This window comes from Triticum urartu, chromosome 7 (genome assembly GCF_003073215.2).
Source record: "Triticum urartu cultivar G1812 chromosome 7, Tu2.1, whole genome shotgun sequence".
Classification (NCBI taxonomy): domain Eukaryota; kingdom Viridiplantae; phylum Streptophyta; class Magnoliopsida; order Poales; family Poaceae; genus Triticum; species Triticum urartu.
In genome coordinates, this window is record NC_053028.1 from 682,400,655 (window position 1) to 682,421,379 (window position 20,725).

The 20,725-nt window shown below is 45.5% G+C and overlaps 1 protein-coding gene across 1 annotated transcript; it reads left to right on the forward strand.

Moving 5' to 3' along the window:
• Nucleotides 1-19,361: 19,361 nt before the first annotated feature.
• LOC125518566 (BTB/POZ and MATH domain-containing protein 1-like) lies at nt 19,362-20,453 on the forward strand. The gene has a single exon (XM_048683382.1). It carries the CDS (start codon nt 19,362-19,364, stop codon nt 20,451-20,453), a length of 1,092 nt encoding a protein of 363 aa, XP_048539339.1.
• The last annotated feature ends 272 nt before the right edge of the window (nt 20,454-20,725 follow it).

Consider the following 20,725-nt stretch of genomic DNA (forward strand, 5'->3'; position numbering starts at 1 on the left):
GAGTATTTGAGTCATGTCTGCATAGTCCTTGGGATCTTTTCGTCTTGAGTCTAAGACGGTTACTAGTCCCTGCTCAAGCTTAATATGTAGGAGAATATAGTGGAAACTGCACACGCATGCATAACTCATCAATTACATTACTATAACCTTGACTAATATATAAGGGAAACCGAATACGCACAAGACAGTAACACTCACTTGAAGTTGTAAGGAAAGAGTATTATATCTTTGTTTTGATTTATTATCAACGATTCTAGCATGCTGGCCTCGGTTTCTGCGGCATGAAATTTAACCTGAGTTGCATCTATGAGATTTGTGTTAATGAACCCAATATCACCGACTTGTCTTTTCTTCAATTCGATGATCTTCAATCTGCATAATATAGTGAAGATGATTATAAATACATGCAATGAAAGAGCTAAGCTATATAGAGAAACTTAATGACAGAAGTAGTACTACTTACAGACAGTAGCAGGTGACAGTTGCTTTATCGAGGGCCAATTGATTGAAGAACTGATAGAACTCCTCAAATGGAACAGGCAACAGATCAATTCCAACGAGGTCATGCTCCGGTTTAACTCTCGCATACAAAGTACTCCTCCCCCCAGAGTCTCTGCAGATTTTCAAGTACCAATCATGCAATCTTCGCATCATCGTTGATAGAGATCTTTCATCTTTGACGAGAGGCTTCCCGTACTCGTATCTTTGTATCTGCACGTCCATGGGGTCATAATGTACTTCGTCGGGCAGGTAATCTGCAGGATTGCTATAACCGGGCACCATCCTCGGATCATTATCGACGTTGTGGCTAGGCACCTTGAGCGGGGGGCACGATTGCTTCGCTTGTTCGCCGAGCTGGGCAATTTGTTTCCCAGCTCGTCGTTGTTTCAGCCTTTGATCACTGACAGTACTTCCCGACCGCTCCGCTTCGGCAAATTCCTTTCCAATAATGCGGTCATAGTTTCCTTTCGGCGAATCAGACTTCGGTGTTTTTGTTAGGGCAGCCAGAGTGCGCTTCACTTTCACCCGATCTACCTTCTCCTCCGGAGGTGGATGTTTCTTTGCTTTCACCCCTTCAAAGAATTTCTTCACTTCTTCTCGCGCGATCTCGGCGTTCTCCTCCTGGGTCCTCTCGTATGGTAACTTCTCTGGAGTCTTCAGAGAAGGACCGAATCTGTATGTCCTCCCGCCTCTGGTTGTACTGCTAGACACCGACCGAGCAGACGTAGCGGTTGTCTTCTTTACTTGCTTAAGCGGCGGAGGAGAAGGACTACGACGCGCCGGAGCAGCTGGAGCGGCGGCAGGTCTCTTCCGCCCTTGCTGAAGAGGCGGAGAAGGAGGAGGCGGGCTGCTCGGGCGCGTCGGCGCAGGCGGAGAAGGAGGCGGAGTGCCGCCGCACGCCGGAGAAGGAGCCGGCCGAGGGCCCTGATCGTCACTCGCCGGAGGAGGAGGAGGCGGTGGAGGCGGAGTGCCCTGACTCGCCGGAGGAGGAGGAGGAGGCGGTGGCGTCCAGTTCGGAAGGTTGATGAGGTCCTTCCGCCATAGGCATGGAGTCTTCAGAGCAGACCCCAGCCGAGTCTCCCCTTCACCGGTAGGGTGGTCAAGCTGGAGGTCCTCAAATCCCTCCGTTATCTCATCCACCATCACCCTAGCATATCCTTCTGGAATCGGCCGGCAGTGAAAAGTTGCGCCGGGTTCAGTAGGATAAACAGAGCCAACAGCTGCCTTGACCTTCAAATTCATCCATTGCGTCATAAGGTGGCAATTTTGAGACTCCGTGATAGCATCCACGGGATAGCTGGCAGGAGCCGTCAAGGCATGCTCTAGCTGAAGCAGCTCGGTGGAAGCCACGCTGCTTCTGCGCTGAGATGGCGGGGTAGCTTCGGGTGAGGCTTCGGCAGTACGTTTGCTGCGATTTGCTTCTCGTTCCTCTATCGCGTCCACCCTTGCTTGCAGCGCCTGCATTTGGGTCTGCTGCACTTTTTTCCTCCTCTCATGGGATTTGTAACCGCCTGCGTCCGGAAACCCAACCTTCCACGGAATGGAGCCTGGCGTGCCTCGTGTTCGTCCAGGGTGCTCAGGATTCCCGAGGGCCATTGTGAGCTCGTCGTTCTCTCTGTCTGGAAAGAACGTCCCTTCCTGCGCTGCTTCGATATACTGCTTAAGCTTACTGACTGGTATGTCCATTTGATCGTTCGTCCAAATGCACTTCCCTGTTTCAGGGTCCAGGGTTCCGCCAGCCCCGAAGAACCAAGTCCGGCAACAGTCTGGCCAGTTAATTGTCTCTGGTTCGATCCCTTTATGAACCAGATCATTCTCAGTCTTGGACCACTTAGGCCGGGCTACGAGCTAGCCACCTGACCCCGTGCGATGGTGAAGCTTCTTCTTCGCAGCATTTTGCTTGTTTGTCACCGACATCTTCTTACTCTTTTCCGATGTCTTGTGGGCCACAAATGCAGGCCAGTGATCTCTGATATTCTCATATCTGCCCTTGAATTCTGGTGTCTCATTATTTTCGACAAACTTATTCAGCTCTTTCTTCCACCTCCTGAATAGTTCTGCCATCCTCTTCAGAGCAAAAGACTTGATTAATTTCTCTTTAACTGGGTTCTCTGGATTATCCTCAGGCGGTAGGGTGAAATTTGACTTCAGCTCAGTCCAAAGATCATTTTTCTGCATATCATTGACATAAGAGACCTCAGGGTCTTCTGTAGCCGGCTTAAACCATTGCTGGATGCTTATCGGGATCTTGTCCCTAACCAGAACCCCGCACTGAGCAACAAATGCACTCTTTGTCCGGAGGGGTTCAATAGGTTGGCCGTCGGGCGCGATTGCTATGATCTCAAACTTTTCATCCGAGCTCAACTTTTTCTTCGGGCCTCGTCTCTTTACCGAAGTTGTGCTCGATCCGGAGGGCTAGAAAAAAGAACAAAGACTTAATTAATATGTGTACATACCAAAACAATGAATGCATCAATCAGCTAGTCAGCATAGGCTTAACTAATATATATACCTGGCCGGACTCGGTTCGGTCATCGGAGCCGTCCTCATGTTCTTCTTCTTGCACCGGCATTAGGTCACCGTAGCCAGCTTGTTCAACCTGTCCTTCCAGACCATCGGTTTCATTGAGAAACAACGAGATGGCATCACTTCCTTCTGCGATTATGTCCCTCAACAACGCTTCTTTTGTTGCTTCGTCTAGGGCGGTGTCCATAGTTTCTACAAATATTTACAACATGGCAATTATTATTCAAACATGATAGATGGATATATTAGTGCCAAACGTAGAACTAGCTACCTAATCATAGTAAGCTATCGGGAGGGGGTATATATCGACAACGACGACACTACATCTATGTCCCTCGACGACCCTCGTTCCCAATAAAAAAAGAGGAAGAAGAAGAAAAATAAGAGGAGAAGAAAGAATAGAGGAGAAGATCTCCTCTATTCTTTCTTCTCCTCTTTTTTTCTTCTTCCTCTTCTTTTTTTATCCTCTTCTTCCTCTCATGTTCGATAGGATCGCCGAGGGGTCGGGAGGTTGCGTAGTGTCTCAGGATTCAACAAAACCATGTCTTCATCATTAGGTGAAAGTAACATGTGCATGATGGTACGAAGCTCTTCAAAGTTGTTCTGGAACGGACTCCCAGATAGGATAATCCGCCTTTTGGTACAAAGTTCAGCAAGAGCCTTCCGAATATCGCTATTTGGAAGGCCTTTGCTGAATTGGTACCAAAAGGCGGATTATTCTATCTAGGACTCCATTCCAAAACAACTTTGCAGAAATTCGTACCAACATGCCCTGGTTACTTCCGGCTAATGATGAAGGCATGGATTTCTTCAATACTTTGACACTAGGAAACCTCTCTCGACCCCTCGGCGATCCTCGACCCCTCGAACCCTCGACGACCCTGGAACCCTCGATCCCTAGACGACCCTCTTCTTCCTCTCATGTTCGAGAGGATCACCGAGGGGTCGGGAGGTTGCCTAGTGTCAAAGGATTCAACAAAACCATGTCTTCATCATTAGGCGAAAGTAACCCATTTGCACTTAAACAAAGGGACCTTAAAATCAGGTCCGTAGTCAAGTTCCCATATGTCCACTATGTAACCATAATATGTGTCCTTTCCGCTCTCGGTTGCTGCATCAAAGCGGACACCGCTGTTTTGGTTGGTGCTCTTTTGATCTTGGGCGATCATGTAAAATGTATTCCCATTTATCTCGTATCCTTTGTAAGTCAATACAGTCAAAGATGGTCCCCTGAACAACAAGTACAACTCATCACAAACAGTGTTGTCACCTCTGAGACGTGTTTCCAACCAACTGCTGAAAGTCCTGATGTGTTCACATGTAATCCAGTCGTCGCACTGCTCCGGGTGTTTGGAGCGCAGACTGTTCTTGTGTTCATCGACATACGGGGTCACCAAGGTAGAGTTCTGTAGAACTGTGTAGTGTGCTTGAGACCAAGAATATCCGTCCCTGCATATTATTGAGTCTCTTCCCAGAGTGCCTTTTCCAGTCAGTCTCCCCTTATACCGCGATTTAGGGAGACCTATCTTGTTAAGGCCAGGAATGAAGTCAACACAAAACCCGATAACATCCTCTGTTTGATGGCCCATGGAGATGCTTCCTTCTGGCCTAGCGCGGTTACGGACATATTTCTTTAGGACTCCCATGAACCTCTCAAAGGGGAACATATTGTGTAGAAATACGGGCCCCAGGATGACAATCTCGTCGACTAGATGAACTAGGACGTGCGTCATGATATTGAAGAAGGATGGTGGGAACACCAGCTCGAAACTGACAAGACATTGCGCCACATCACTCCTTAGCCTTGGTACGATTTCTGGATCGATCACCTTCTGAGAGATTGCATTGAGGAATGCACATAGCTTCACAATGGCTAATCGGACGTTTTCCGGTAGAAGCCCCCTCAATGCAACCGGAAGCAGTTGCGTCATAATCACGTGGCAGTCATGAGACTTTAGGTTCTGAAACTTTTTCTCTGGCATATTTATTATTCCCTTTATATTCGATGAGAAGCCATTCGTGACCTTCATACTGAGCAGGCATTCAAAGAAGATTTCTTTCTCTTCTTTCGTAAGAGCGTAGCTGGCAGGACCTTTATACTGCTTCGGAGGCATGCCGTCTCTTTCGTGCAAACGTTGCAGGTCCTCTCGTGCCTCAGGTGTATCTTTTGTCTTCCCATACACGCCCAAGAAGCCTAGCAGGTTCACGCAAAGGTTCTTCGTCACGTGCATCACGTCGATTGAGGAGCGGACCTCTAGGTCTTTCCAGTAGGGTAGGTCCCAAAATATAGATTTCTTCTTCCACATGGGTGCGTGTCCCTCAGCGTCATTCGGAACAGCTAGTCCACCGGGACCCTTTCCAAAGATTACGTAGTGTAAATCATTGACCATAGCAAGCACGTGATCACCGGTGCGCATGGCGGGCTTCTTCCGGTGATCTGCCTCGCCTTTGAAATGCTTGCCTTTCTTTCGACATTGATGGTTGGTCGGAAGAAATCGACGATGGCCCAAGTACACATTCTTCCTTCATTTGTCCAGGTATATACTTTCAGTGTCATCTAAACAGTGCGTGCATGCGTGGTATCCTTTGTTTGTCTGTCCTGAAAGGTTACTGAGAGCGGGCCAATCGTTGATGGTCACGAACAGCAACGCCTTAAGGTTAAATTCCTCCTGTCTGTGCTCATCCCACGTACGTACACCGTTTCCATTCCATAGCTGTAAAAGTTCTTCAACTAATGGCCTTAGGTACACATCAATTTCGTTGCCGGGTTGCTTAGGGCCTTGGATGAGAACTGGCATCATAATGAACTTCCGCTTCATGCACATCCAAGGAGGAAGGTTATACATACATAGAGTCACGGGCCAGGTGCTGTGATTGCTGCTCTGCTCCCCGAAAGGATTAATGCCATCCGCGCTTAAAGCAAACCATACATTCCTTGGGTCCTTTGCAAACTCATCCCAGTACTTTCTCTCGATTTTTCTCCACTGCGACCCGTCAGCGGGTGCTCTCAACTTCCCATCTTTCTTTCAGTTCTCACTGTGCCATCGCATCAACTTGGCATGCTCTTCGTTTCTGAACAGACGTTTCAACCGTGGTATTATAGGAGCATACCACATCACCTTCGCAGGAACCCTCTTCCTGAGGGGCTCGCCGTCAACATCACCAGGGTCATCTCGTCTGATCTTATACCACAACGCACCGCATACCGGGCATTCGTTCAGATCCTTGTAGGCACCGCGGTAGAGGATGCAGTCATTAGGGCATGCATGTATCTTCTCCACCTCCAATCCTAGAGGGCATATGACCTTCTTTGCTGCGTATGTACTGTCGGGCAATTCGTTATCGTTTGGAAGCTTCTTCTTCAATATTTTCAGTAGCTTCTCAAATCCTTTGTCAGCCACAGCATTCTCTGCCTTCCACTGCAGCAATTCCAGTACGGTACCGAGCTTTGTGTTGCCATCTTCGCAATTCGGGTATAACCCTTTTTTGTGATCCTCTAACATGCGATCGAACTTCAGCTTCTCCTTTTGACTAATGCATTGCGTCCTTGCATCGACAATGACCCGGCGGAGATCATCATCATCGGGCACATCGTCTGGTTCCTCTTTATCTTCAGCAGCTTCACCCGTGGCAGCATCATTGGGCACATCGTCTGGTTCCTCTTGATCTTCACCAGCTCCCCCCGTTGCAGCATCACCGTATTCAGGGGGCACATAGTTGTCATCGTACTCTTCTTCTTCGCCGTCTTCCATCATAACCCCTATTTCTCCGTGCCTCGTCCAAACATTATAGTGTGGCATGAAACCCTTGTAAAGCAGGTGGGAGTGAAGGATTTTCCGGTTACAGTAAGACCTCGTATTCCCACATTCAGTGCATGGACAACACATAAAACCATTCTGCTTGTTTTCCTCAGCCGCATCGAGAAACTCATGCACGCCCTTAATGTACTCGCGGGTGTGTCTGTCACCGTACATCCATTGCCGGTTCATCTGCGTGCATTATATATAATTAAGTGTCCAAATTAATAGAAGTTCATCATCACATTAAAACCAAAGTGCATACATAGTTCTCATCTAACAACATATAGCTCTCCAGAGCATCTAATTAATTAAACCATACATTGAAACTATGTAAAACATTTCAATGCGAAAACAAATGCGATCATAATCGCAACCAAGGTAACAATTGATCCAACGGCATAATGATACCAAGCCTCGGTATGAATGGCATATTTTCTAATCTTTCTAATCTTCAAGCGCATTGCATCCATCTTGATCTTGTGATCATCGACGACATCCGCAACATGCAACTCCAATATCATCTTCTCCTCCTCAATTTTTTTTATTTTTTCCTTCAACAAATTGTTTTCTTCTTCAACTAAATTTAACCTCTCGACAATAGGGTCGGTTGGCATTTCCGATTCACATACATCCTAGATAAATAAAATCTATGTCACGTTGGTCGGCATAATTTTCATAAACAATAAATGAACCAATAGTTATGAAGATAATATACATACCAAATCCGAATCATAGACAGGACGAGGGCCGACGGGGGTGGATACCAAAACCATCGCACTATATAAGATGCAATAATAAATGTAAGAAAACGATACAAGTATCTATCTAAACAGACAAGTAAGAATATTTTTCCTTTCAGAAAGAAGATAAGAACAAGAGGCTCACCACGGTGGTGTCGGTGATGAGATCAGCGCGGGTGATCGACGGCGGTGAAGACGGGGACGGGGCGTGACGGACCGCTAAATCTAGACAAATCTCGAGGAAAATGGAGCTTGGAGGTCGAGCTTCGAGAGGAGAAAGTTTAAGTAGTGTGGCTCGGGCATTCCATCGAACACCACATGTGCATAGGAGGTGAGCTAGAGCACCACAAACCCCTCCCCTCGCCGGCCAGAGAAAAACAGAGCACTGGAGTGCTCTGCTCGCGGGCGAGGGTATATATAGGCACCTCATTGGTCCCGGTTTGTGGCAAGAACCGGGACTAAAGGGGAGCCTTTGGTCCCGGTTCAGGCCACCAACTGGGACCAATGGTGGTGGTCCAGGAGCGAGGCCCATTGGTCCCGGTTCGTCCCACCAACCGGGACCAAAAGGTCCAGACGAACCGGGACCAATGGCCCACGTGGTACGGCCGGCCCCCTGGGCTCACGAATCGGGACCAATGCCCACATTAGTCCCGGTTCTACACTGAACCGGGACTAATGGGCTGAGCCGGCCTGGACCATAGCCCTGTTTTCTACTAGTGAGATATGGCCTCGGAACACGGAGACCGAAAGGTCGAGCGTGAATCATATGGTAGATATGATCAACATAACGATGTTCACCATTGAAAACTACTCCATCTCACGTGATGATCGGACATGGTTTAGTTGATTTGGATCACGTGATCACTTAGAGGATTAGAGGGATGTCTATCTAAGTGGGAGATCTTAAGTAATATGATTAATTGAACTTAAATTTATCATGAACTTAGTCCTGGTAGTATTTTGCAAATTATGTTGTAGATCAATAGCTCGCGTTGTTGCTTCCCTGTGTTTATTTTGATATGTTCCTAGAGAAAATTGTGTTGAAAGATGTTAGTAGCAATGATGCGGATTGAATCTGTGATCTGAGGTCTATCCTCATTGCTGCACAGAAGAATTATGTCCTTGATGCACCGCTAGGTGACAGACCTATTGCAGGAGCAGATGCAGACGTTATGAACGTTTGGCTAGCTCAATATGATGACTACTTGATAGTTTAAGTGCACCATGCTTAACGGCTTAGAATCGGGACTTCAAAGACGTTTTGAACGTCATGGACCATATGAGATGTTCCAGGAGTTGAAGTTAATATTTCAAGCAAATACCCGAGTTGAGAGATATGAAGTCTCCAACAAGTTCTATAGCTAAAATATGGAGGAGAATCGCTCAACTAGTGAGCATGTGCTCAGATTTTCTGGGTACTACAATCGCTTGAATCAAGTGGGAGTTAATCTTCTAGATAAGATAGTGATTGACAGAATTCTCTAGTCACCATCACCAAGTTAGTAGAACTTCGTGATGAAGTATGATATGCAAGGGATAACGGAAACGATTCCCAAGCTCTTCGTAATGCGGAAATTGACGAAGGTAGAAATCGAGAAAAATATCAAGTGTTGATGGTAGACAAGACCACTAGTTTCAAGAAAAGGGCAGAGGGAAGAAGGGGAACTTCAAGAATAACAGCAAGCAAGTTGCTGCTGAAGTAAAGAAGCCCAAGTCTGATCCTAAGCCTGAGACTAAGTGCTTCTACTGCAAAGGGACTGGTCACTGGAAGCAGAACTACCCCAAGTGATTGGCAGATAAGAAGGATGGCAAAGTGAACATAAGTATATTTGATATACATGTTATTGATGTGTACTTTACTAGTGTTTATAGCAACCCCTCAGTATTTGATACTAGTTCAGTTGCTAAGATTAGTAACTCGAAATGGGAGTTGCAGAATAAACAGAGACTAGTTAAGGGTGAAGTGACGATGTGTGTTGGAAGTGGTTCCAAGATTGATATGATCATCATCGCACACTCCCTATACTTTCGGGATTAGTGTTGAACCTGAATAAGTGTTATTTGGTGTTTGCGTTAAGCATGAATATGATTTGATCATGTTTATTGTAATAGGGTTATTCATTTAAGTAAGAGAATAAATTGTTGTTCTGTTTACATGAATAAAACCTTATATGGTTACACACCCAATGAAAATAGTTCGTTGGATCTCGATCGTAGTGATACACATAATCATAATATTGAAACCAAAAGATGCAAAGTTAATAATGATAGTGCAACTTATTTGTAGCACTGCCGTTTAGGTCATATTGGTGTAAAGCGCATGAAGAAACTCCATGCTGATGGGATTTTAGAATCACTTGATTATGAATCACTTGATGCTTGCGAACCATGCCTTATGGGCAAGATGACTAAAATGCCGTTCTCCGGAACAATGAAGCAAGCAAAAGATTTGTTGGAAATCATACATACTGATGTATGTGGTCCGATGAATATTAAGGCTTGCGACAAGTATCATTATTTTCTGATCTTCATAGATGATTTGAGCAGATATGAGTATATCTACTTGATGAAACATAAGTCTGAACCATTTGAAAAGTTCAAAGAATTTCAGAGTGAAGTGAAAAATCATCGTAACAAGAAAAATAAAGTTTCTACAATCTGATCGTAGAGAAGAGTATTTGAGTTTCAACCTGATAAGCTCAAACCCAAATCGGAGAAATGTGTCTTCATAGGATATCCAAAAGAAACTATTGGATACACCTTCTATCACAGATCCGAAGGCAAGACTTTTGTTGCTAAATTCGGAAACTTTCTAGAGAAGGAGTTTCTCTCGAAAGAAGTGAGTGGGAGGAAAGTAGAAAACTTGATAAGGTAATTGTACCTTCTCCCTTATTGGAAAGTAGTTCATCACAGAAATAATGTTCTTGTGACTACTACACCAATTAGTGAGGAAGCTAATGATGTTGATCATGAAACTTCAGGTCAAGATACTACTGAACCTCGTAGATCGACCAGAGCGAGATCCGCACCAGAGTGGTACGGTAATCCTGTTCTGGAAGTCATGCTACTAGATCATGATGAACCTACGAACTATGAAGAAGCGATGGTGAGCCCAGATTCCGCAAAGTGGCTTGAAGCCATGAAATCTGAGATGGGATCCATGTATGAGAACAAAGTATGGACTTTGGTTGACTTGCCCGATGATCGGCAAGCAATTGAGAATAAATGGATCTTCAAGAGGAAGACGGACGCTGATAGTAGTGTTACTATCTACAAAGCTAGAATTGTCGCAAAAGGTTTTCGACAAGTTCAAGGTGTTGAATACGATGAGAGTTTCTCACTCGTATCTATGCTTAAGTCTGTCCGAATCATGTTAGCAATTGCCGCATTTTATGAAATCTGGCAAATGGATAAACAAAACTGCATTCCTTAATAGATTTATTAAAGAAGAGTTGTATATGATACAACCAGAAGGTTTTGTCAATCCTAAAGGTGCTAACAAAATATGCAAGCTCCAGCGATCCATCTATGGACTGGTGCAAGCATCTCGGAGTTGGAATATACGCTTTGATAAGTTGATCAAAGCATATAGTTTTATACAGACTTGCGGTGAAGACTGTATTTACAAGAAAGTGAGTGGGAGCACTACAACATTTCTGATAAGTATATGTGAACAACGTATTGTTGATCAGAAATAATCTATAATTTTCTGGAAAGCATAAAGGAATATTTGAAAGGAGTTTTTCAAAGAAAGACCTCGGTAAAGCTGCTTACATATTGAGCATCAAGATCTATAGAGATAGATCAAGACGCTTGATAAGTTTTTCAATGAGTACATACCTTGACAAGATTTTGAAGTAGTTCAAAATGGAACAGTCAAAGAAAGAGTTCTTGCCTGTGTTACAAGGTGTGAAATTGAGTAAGACTCAAAGCCCGACCACGGCAGAAGATAGAAATAGAATGAAAGTCATTCCCTATGCCTCAGCCATAGGTTCTATAAAGTATGCCATGCTGTGTACCAGATCTATTGTATGCCCTACCATTGAGTTAGGCAAGGGAGTACGATAGTGATCTAGGAGTAGATCACTGGACAGCGGTCAGAATTATCCTTAGTAAAATAAGGATATGTTTCTCGATTATGGACGTGACAAAAAGGGTTCGTCATAAAGGGTTACGTCGATGCAAGTTTTGACACTAATCTAGATGACTCTAAGTCTCGATCTAGATACATATTGAAAGTGGGAGCAATAAGCTAGAGTAGCTCCGTGCAGAGCATTGTTGACATAGAAATTCGCAAAATACTTACGGATCTGAATGTGACAGACCCATTGACTAAAATTATCTCACAAGCAAAACATGATCACACCTTAGTACTCTTTGGATGTTAATCACATAGCGATGTGAACTAGATTACTGACTCTAGTAAACCCTTTGGGTGTTGATCACATATCGATGTGAACTATGGGTGTTAATCACATGGTGATGTGAACTATTGCTGTTAAATCACATGGCGATGTGAACTAGATTATTGACTCTAGTGCAAGTGGGAGACTGAAGGAAATATGCCCTAGAGGCAATAATAAAGTTATTATTTATTTCCTTATTTCATGATAAATGTTTATTATTCATGCTAGAATTGTATTAAATGGAAACATAATACATGTGTGAATGCATAGACAAACAGAGTGTCACTAGTATGCCTCTACTTGACTAGCTCGTTAATCAAAGATGGTTATGTTTCCTAACCATAGACAAAGAGTTGTTATTTGATTAACGAGGTCACATCATTAGTTGAATGATCTGATTGACATGACCCATTCCATTAGCTTAGCAGCTGATCGTTTAGTATGTTGCTATTGCTTTCTTCATGACTTATACATGTTCCTATGACTATGAGATTATGCAACTCCCGTTTGCCGGAGGAACACTTTGGGTGCTACCAAACGTCACAACGTAACTGGGTGATTATAAAGGAGCATTACAGGTGTCTCCAAAGGTAGATGTTGGGTTTGGCGTATTTCGAGATTAGGATTTGTCACTCCGATTGTCGGAGAGGTATCTCTGGGCCCTCTCGGTAATGCACATCACATAAGCCTTGCAAGCATTGCAACTAATGAGTTAGTTGCGAGATGATGTATTACAGAACGAGTAAAGAGACTTGCCGGTAACGAGATTGAACTATGTATTGGATACCGACGATCGAATCTCGGGCAAGTAACATACCGATGACAAAGGGAACAACGTATGTTGTTATGCGGTCTGACCGATAAAGATCTTCGTAGAATATGTAGGAGCCAATATGGGCATCCAGGTCCCGCTATTGGTTATTGACCGGAGACGTGTCTCGGTCATGTCTACATTGTTCTCGAACCCGTAGGGTCCGCACGCTTAAGGTTTCGATGATAGTTATATTATGAGTTTATGAGTTTTGATGTACCGAAGGAGTTCGGAGTCTCGGATGAGATCAGGGACATGACGAGGAGTCTCGAAATGGTCGAGACGTAAAGATTGATATATTGGAAGCCTATGTTTAGATATCGGAAGTGTTCCGGGTGAAATCGGGATTTTACCGGAGTACCGGGAGGTTACCGGAACCCCCCGGGAGCTATATGGGCCTTAGTGGGCTTTAGTGGAAAGGAGAAAGGGGCAGCCCAAGGTGGCTGTGCGCCTCCCCCCTTCCCCTAGTCCTATTAGGACTAGGAGAGGTGGCCGGCCCCCTCTCTCTCTTTCCCCCCTCAAGGAGTCCTATTCCAACTAGGATTGGGGGGGGGGGAATCCTACTCCCAGAGGGAGTAGGACTCTCCTGGCGCGCCCTATGTGGCCGGCCAGCCTCCCCCCTTTGGTCCTTTATATACTGAGGCAGAGGCACCCCATAAACACACAAGTTGATCCACGTGATCTATTCCTTAGCCGTGTGCGGTGCCCCCAGCCACCATATTCCTCGATAATACTGTAGCGGAGTTTAGGCGAAGCCCTGCTGCTGTAGTGCATCAAGATCGTCACCACGCCGTCGTGCTGACGGAACTCTTCCCCGACACTTTGCTGGATCGGAGTCCGGGGATCGTCATCGAGCTGAACGTATGCTCGAACTCGGAGGTGCCGTAGTTTCGGTGCTTGATCGGTTGGATCGCGAAGACGTACGACTACTTCCTCTAAGTTGTGTCAACACTTCCGCAATCGGTCTGCGTGGGTACGTAGACAACACTCTCCCCTCTCGTTGTTATGCATCACATGATCTTGCGTGTGCGTAGGAAAATTTTTGAAATTACTACGAAACCCAACACCCGCGTGAAGTAGTCTTCTTCACCCTGCAAAAACGAAAAGCACGTGAAAAAGGTATTAAAAGTGAACAAAAAATATTTGCCATGGTATAAAATCTAAAAAAATGAAAAATAGGTGGAAAAGTTGGTAGTTGCCATGTAAGGAGAATATGAGTTGCCATGCAAATCTAGCAAGAGTTGCCATGCTAGCCAACTTGAAGAATGATAAAAATGTCTGATCTGCCAGGAATGCAATTTCAAAACTAGGTATGGGATGAGCACACTAGCCAATGGAAAGATGGCAGTTGCCATGTAGGTACAATAAGAGTTGCCATTTGGCCTAGATAGCAGTTGCCATGTAAAAACAAGCAGGAATTGCCATACAGTTAAAAAGTAAGGAAATCATTTGAAAAAACAGCAGTTGCCCATGTGAGGACGATGACAGAAGCCCATGTGGCAAGCTGAACGGATGCATTGAAAAATCAAAAAATATAGCACTACGTCAATGAAAGCACATGGAAAACCTACTTCTTGACTGGCTTTCTCAGGTCTGGCAGCACGACATGATCCCCGGTGTTGGACGTCGTCGTACGAGGAGATGACCTGGTGGAAGGGGTGTCACCAGCAATGGGGGCACCTTTGTTCAACCGAGCAGAAACACGGGTTGGTGTTGGTGCCTGTTTTTTCGTAACTGCTCGTCCACCAGCTGTCGCCTCCCTGCACATATAAGATGGAGGAAACAAGACGTGGCAATTGTCAGACAGCAAACTCATTGTCGCGCTTAGCAAAAACAAATGCAAAAAGGGATCAGTCTGTTCCAAAAACGTAGACAAAAAAACTAAAATTAAAGTCGAACCTCCTCCTAGTAGCTACGGGATCGGTCCTACACCTCTTGCCAGGAGAACCCTGCGCAACATCCTCTGGAGCCCTCCCCCTCTTTGATGGCAACACCCCGTCACCTCTCACAGTCGTATGTTTTTTGACTTTCTCTGGTGGGGGACATCTCGTGCATCCTTGCCCTTCTTACCACCTGCACGAACTTCAACATGTTCATCATCATCGGTGTCCTGTTGCACGTTCTCCATGTCATCGTTGTCATCCTTGCTGAGACCAGCGTCTCCATATAGTTCATCTTGTGTGTCAGCAAGCTCTTGGGAACTGTTGTAGTCATACCGGCCATGGCAACCAGTTGACCGATGTGCCGTTCTGAGACAAATGTAGTGAACTGTCTCGCAACCGCGTCGCTGTCGGAGCCATTAAGGGACGTCCACCCCTCAACCAACTTCCCGAGCAAGCCGGTCATTCCGGATGCAAACTGCCCAATTAGATGCTCAACAGGTGCCCTCGCCTGTGCACGAAACAAGAAGCAGCAGTAACCAACCATATTACAGTCACTAGCACGACATCAAAAATAATGCAAGGCAACCATAGATATATGTCCTTGATTACCTCAGTAGGGCAAGACGGAGCTGAGTGCACGTCCATCCACTTCCCAAAGTTTTGACGCCCCCCAAACACGCTGTAGTCTATAGCATGCTTGGCCATCAGCTGGAAAAAACCAAAAAAATAGCTAGGATGTAAGAGAGAGAATGATGAACACTGACTAGCAGTTCATTTGTTGCAAAATACAAACAAAAAAGAAGACGTGAATATAAGTTTCAGCACGAATGACAGAGTTGCATGTGGAGTGAGACATGGATACCATACTCAGACAGCCATGGCTAACAAAGGTAGTCATCTCTTGTTAACCACAGACGGTTGCCACACGACGATATGTTATGCCGCAAAAATTTGTAAGAATGTCGTGTAGAGAAAGAAACCAGAACTAACCTGCAGTTTTCCATATTTGGTATCAGTTATCCTGTCTGCAGCAAGCACAGCCTTGACAGCATCGATAATCCATGCAGAAACAGCAAACTTGTGTGTAGGCGGCGCGCCTCCTGTCCCAGTGAAATCCACGGTGGACAGATCAAGACAGTTGACGTACATGAGCTGATGTACAACAATTTTGAAAAGAAAAAAATATCAGTTGCGATCATGGTATTTTACGAAAAAACAGGATAATATATATGTTCCTACGATCATCAAGTTGAAGTGTATGAAAAAGAGAGAAAGAACAAGTTGCCATCTGTATGTGCTAGTTGCCATCATATTGTCATGATGGCAGTTGCCATATTGTCATGATGGCAGTTGCCATCATAGTATGATGGCAGTTGCCATATTGTCATGATGGCAATTGCCATATTGTCATTATGGCAGTTGCCATCTTGTTATGATCAGGTTGCCATGCATGAATAAAAGGTGTTAAAAAGAGTGTTCATATAAAGGACTGGTAAAAAAATACCATTAAATGTAGTCGACAACCCTTCCGGTACATCTTACTTGAGAATGCATCATGCAGGAAGTCGGCAATGAACTTACATAAATTCATGTTCTTCACATCTTTCAGTTTTGCCTGCACCACACAAAATTCAGGACAACGAGATGCCGCATCAGAAATCAAATGGAAAAAAACATCAAAAAACACTGGCAGTGACTAGCTTGCACATGACATCGGAGCAAAAAAATTAAAGGAAAAATAATGTAGTAAAGATAGATCATTCACCAGGATGGGGAAGCATTTGTTGCTTGGGCGAAGAGAAGTGGTCGACGCGAAAACAGCTAAGATGAGGTACATGAGTAGTTTCATCTTAAAAACCTCGCCATGGGTTATCATGGCCTGCAGCGAATCTGCTAGTACAGACGTGTTCGGCATGGATTCCAACCCAGGAAACAAACGGGGGAACAACGTTTCCTCGATCTTGTTATTGATCTCATACGGGACTTTGATTTGTCCACGGGGCACACCCAAAGTGCAGAACACAGATTCCTCGTTCAACGGCAGTCTTCCACGTCCCGGAATCACAAATTCCCTGGAGGCGGGGTCGTAAATCTCACCAAGCCAGTCACATACAGGGTTGACTAGATTCGTGCACCGGACATTCATCATAGCCTGCATACCCATCTCAGCAGCAGCTCCCTTCTGATCATCGGTAAATCTGTCAGTCAATGAAGTCAGTCGTTCTTGGGAGGCCTTGTTGCGAGTACGTTTCTTCTTCTGCAAAAAACAGACAAATGATCAGTTGTTACCATGTTTTCACTGTCATGAAATTTTAGTTCATGACAGACGACTGCAAGCTCGAGGTGGCAACCAATAACATATGCAGGAGGAAGAGGGTGTGTGGATAGTTACCTCGTCGCCCTCTTTTCTCCGTCCAGTTGCCCGATTCCGCTATGGTGGATCCATGAAATCATCATCATCGTTTTGATGATCGCCGCGAGATTCTGCTGAGGTAAGAACAGACCAAATTGTCACTGTGGAAATGAAAATGCAAGAAGTAAGCAGTTGCCACCTAACAGAATGTCCTTGCCGCATGGGCTCGAGTGAAAAATGTCAAATAGTGAATGCAAAAATATCACATGAACACGCACGCACGCACCCCCTATGATTGTCAAAAACATAAATGTGGCAATTAAGCACATTGGTTACATTTGAAAAAAATGTACAGATCGTAAATGCACTTAAAAACAAAAATGTTGAAGTTGCCATGTTAGCACAAGATAGTACGAAAAGAAAGTCACAAAATCCTCCACTACAGAAACCTAAGATGTGGCAGCTCACACCCTGTCCTCATACAACAAATGACTTGCCATGTGTTTCAATGGCAAAAATGTGCTAGGTTGAAATTGCCATGTTAAAATGCAACACAGATATCACAAGTGTGTTCAGATATCACAAGCGATGAAAAACATCTGATGAACAACCTGAAAATTGCCACAGTGTGTCCAGATATCACAAGTCATCATGGCAGAAACACGAAAATTGCGGCTGCCATACAATGAATTTGCCACATTATACTGACTGTAACATGGCAACATACATGCTATGTTCAGACAAAAACTTGCCACATGGAAAGCATATATATGGCATCTGACACAGTTGATGTGCAAATTAGTTGTCATGTTATGTAGCCAATTTGCCACATTATCCTGTCTACAACATGGCAACAGCCACAGTGTGTTCATAGTCTATTGCCGCAAGAATATACTATCCAGGTGGCAACATGCATAGTTGATGTGCAGATTAGTTGCCATCCAGTGCAATTGGTTACTGAAACTGCAGTGACTACCGATTTACTGCACTTTACCATTCCTACAGTGTGGCAACTATCACAATCAGTCAGGAAAAATTAGTTGCCACATGGAAAAAGCATGTTTGTGGCAACTATGACAGTCATTCGGGAAATTAGTTGCCGCATGGAAAGGAATGTTTGTGGCAACTATCACAGTCATTCAAGAAATTAGTTGCCGCATGGAAAAGCATGTTTGTGGCAACTATCACAATCATTTAGAAAAATTAGTTGCCATACAGTCATGATAGTTACTCAAACCACCACGTTTGCCTTCATACTGCAGTTTTGAAAAACAACTAACTAGATCTAGGGTTCAATGGCAACTGTAATGACTTGAAATTCATCCCCAAAATTCTCCACGAACTGATCGCAAATACCAATTCGAAGCAATGCGCAACTATCAGACCGGAAAACAACCGCCCAATCCCAAGGCACAACCAGTGTGTGTCTCCGGACAGGCAGAACCACACCGGCGAGACCGCCACCGCGGCGGCGACGAAACTGCCCAGTGCCACCGAAAACGGCAAGCATAGGACTCCGCTGCCGGCGGCAACGCTGGGGCATCGCCAAATCGCCTGAATCTCTACGAATCTCGAGCGAAGTATCGAACACCGAGGGAAGGGGATAAAAATGCAGGCAAGGATTGTGACAGTGGGAGCGAGCATTACCTTCAATCTGTAGGCGCTCCGGCGAGGCCGCTCCGGTCCGGCGAGCACCACCGACGGCCGCGAACTCCGTCGACTCTTCCGCCTCCGCCGTCGCCTTCTTCCCTCGTCTTCTCCTCCAATCGTCTGAAATGTGAAGTGGGTTGTGCGAGTAACTGTGGGGATGACTAAATGGAACCGTGAGGGGTAGGCGGGCGAAGTGCGTGACGTGTTTGACATCAACCACGGTCGGCGCGTGGCGTGCGGACGCATAGCAGTTCCACCGCACGCCCCCGAGTGGCAACCGCTGACCGCGGGGGGGCAACCGACGTGCGGGCGAACTATGTCACACACCACACAGTCGCCTTGTCCTACGTGGCACAGAAAATCGGCCAGATTGTGCCAAGATTCGTGCATATAGTACTGGACGGTGATGGATGCGTGTGGTCGAGATGGTCAACGCCCATACGTGTGGGCGTTAACATTTCCGCAAATCAAAAAAGGAAAAACACAGATAAAAGAATCCCGCAGAGACAGCAACAGTAATGGGCCAGCCCACTGGCCTCGTGTGAGTCGGGCCGCTGCGTGGAGAAAACCCTGCCAATAGTTGCGTGGCGCGCCGCACCGCCTCCGATTCCCCACCCGCCGTCGTCTTGCCTTCTTCCCGACCGCATCCCCATACCAGAATCGCCTCATCGTTCTCCTTCGCAGTGGAGCAATGCTGGCATCCGAGAGACCACGGACGATGACGTCGTCGGCCTGCACCCCGGAGACTGCCCACGGGGCGCACTTGTTCAAGATCAACCGGTACAGCCTGTACAGGGACTTGGGCGTCGGCAGGTTGATCGAGTCGTCGACCTTCACCGTCGGCGGCTACCACTGGTGCGTCCACTTCTACCCCGACGGTCACACGGGGGCATCCACAGACCATGTTTCAGCTTTCGTGGAGCTCAAAACCAAGAACGCCAAGGCTAGGGCGGTCTTCGATCTGAGGCTAGTCGACTGTCGCACAAAGCCTTATACATTGCCAAACCCTAGCGAGATAGACCCCTCGGAGTTTGACTCATGTGATGATTCCTCGACCTGCTGTGGTTTCCACGATTTCCTGAAGAAGAGCGAGCTCGAAGATTACATCCTGGATGACGTGCTTGTCATTGAGTGCAATATTGCTGTTATCAAATTAAAGAAGGCAGAGGTGCAGACCACCAAGACGAAATTTGAGGTCCAAGTTCCACGGTCCAACTTGCTGCACAATCTTGGTAATTTGCTAGAAACACAAGAGGGGGCCGATGTGTCTTTCAAGGTCGATGCAGAGGTTTTCCCAGCTCATAAGATCATCCTCGCTATGCAGTCTCCGGTCTTCAAGGCGGAATTCTACGGGCCAATGAAGAACAAGGCTAAGCATGGTCTAACCATTATTGAAGACATACAGCCTGCTGTTTTCAAGGCACTGCTCCACTTCATCTGCACGGATTCATTAGCCCCAATGGATGACCTCAATGATGACGAGCATGAAGAGATGGTCAAACATCTACTTGTTGCTGCAGATAGGTACGCCATTGACAGGATGAAGCTCATGTGCGAAAGCAAGCTTTGTGATAGACTTTGCACCGAGAACGTGGCAACCATGTTGGCTCTAGCCGACCAGTATCATTGTATCCAGCTCAAAGATGGTTGCATCGAATTTATCAACACTTCTAATAGAATGAGTGATGTGGTGGCAAGCAAAGGGTATGAGCACCTCAAACGGACATGCCCTACTATTGTTGTTGATATATGGGAGAAAGCAGCTAAGACTCGCAAAATTTAGTAGTCTGACCATAGATGAATTTTGTGAAATGTGTTGAAACTTTAGCAAATAGCAGTACATGTCAAGTTATTCTGAAAAATGATTGATTGGTGCCAACTATTTATGCTATGGAGATGCTAGGTAATTATACAAAACTTGTGCAGATTCAAATACCAGTTTTGTTTAGTCAGTCAGCCTCACTGTTCTTTGTTTTTCCTTATCAAGTAGGACAATTATACTTTGTTAAACCAAACAACGTAGAGAGACACTATTTCACTTGCTAAGTTGTTCGA

What these genes read in the sequence shown, in the direction of transcription:
- LOC125518566 (XM_048683382.1), top strand. Translation starts at nt 19,362, where the DNA reads ATGCTGGCATCCGAGAGACCACGGACGATGACGTCGTCGGCCTGCACC.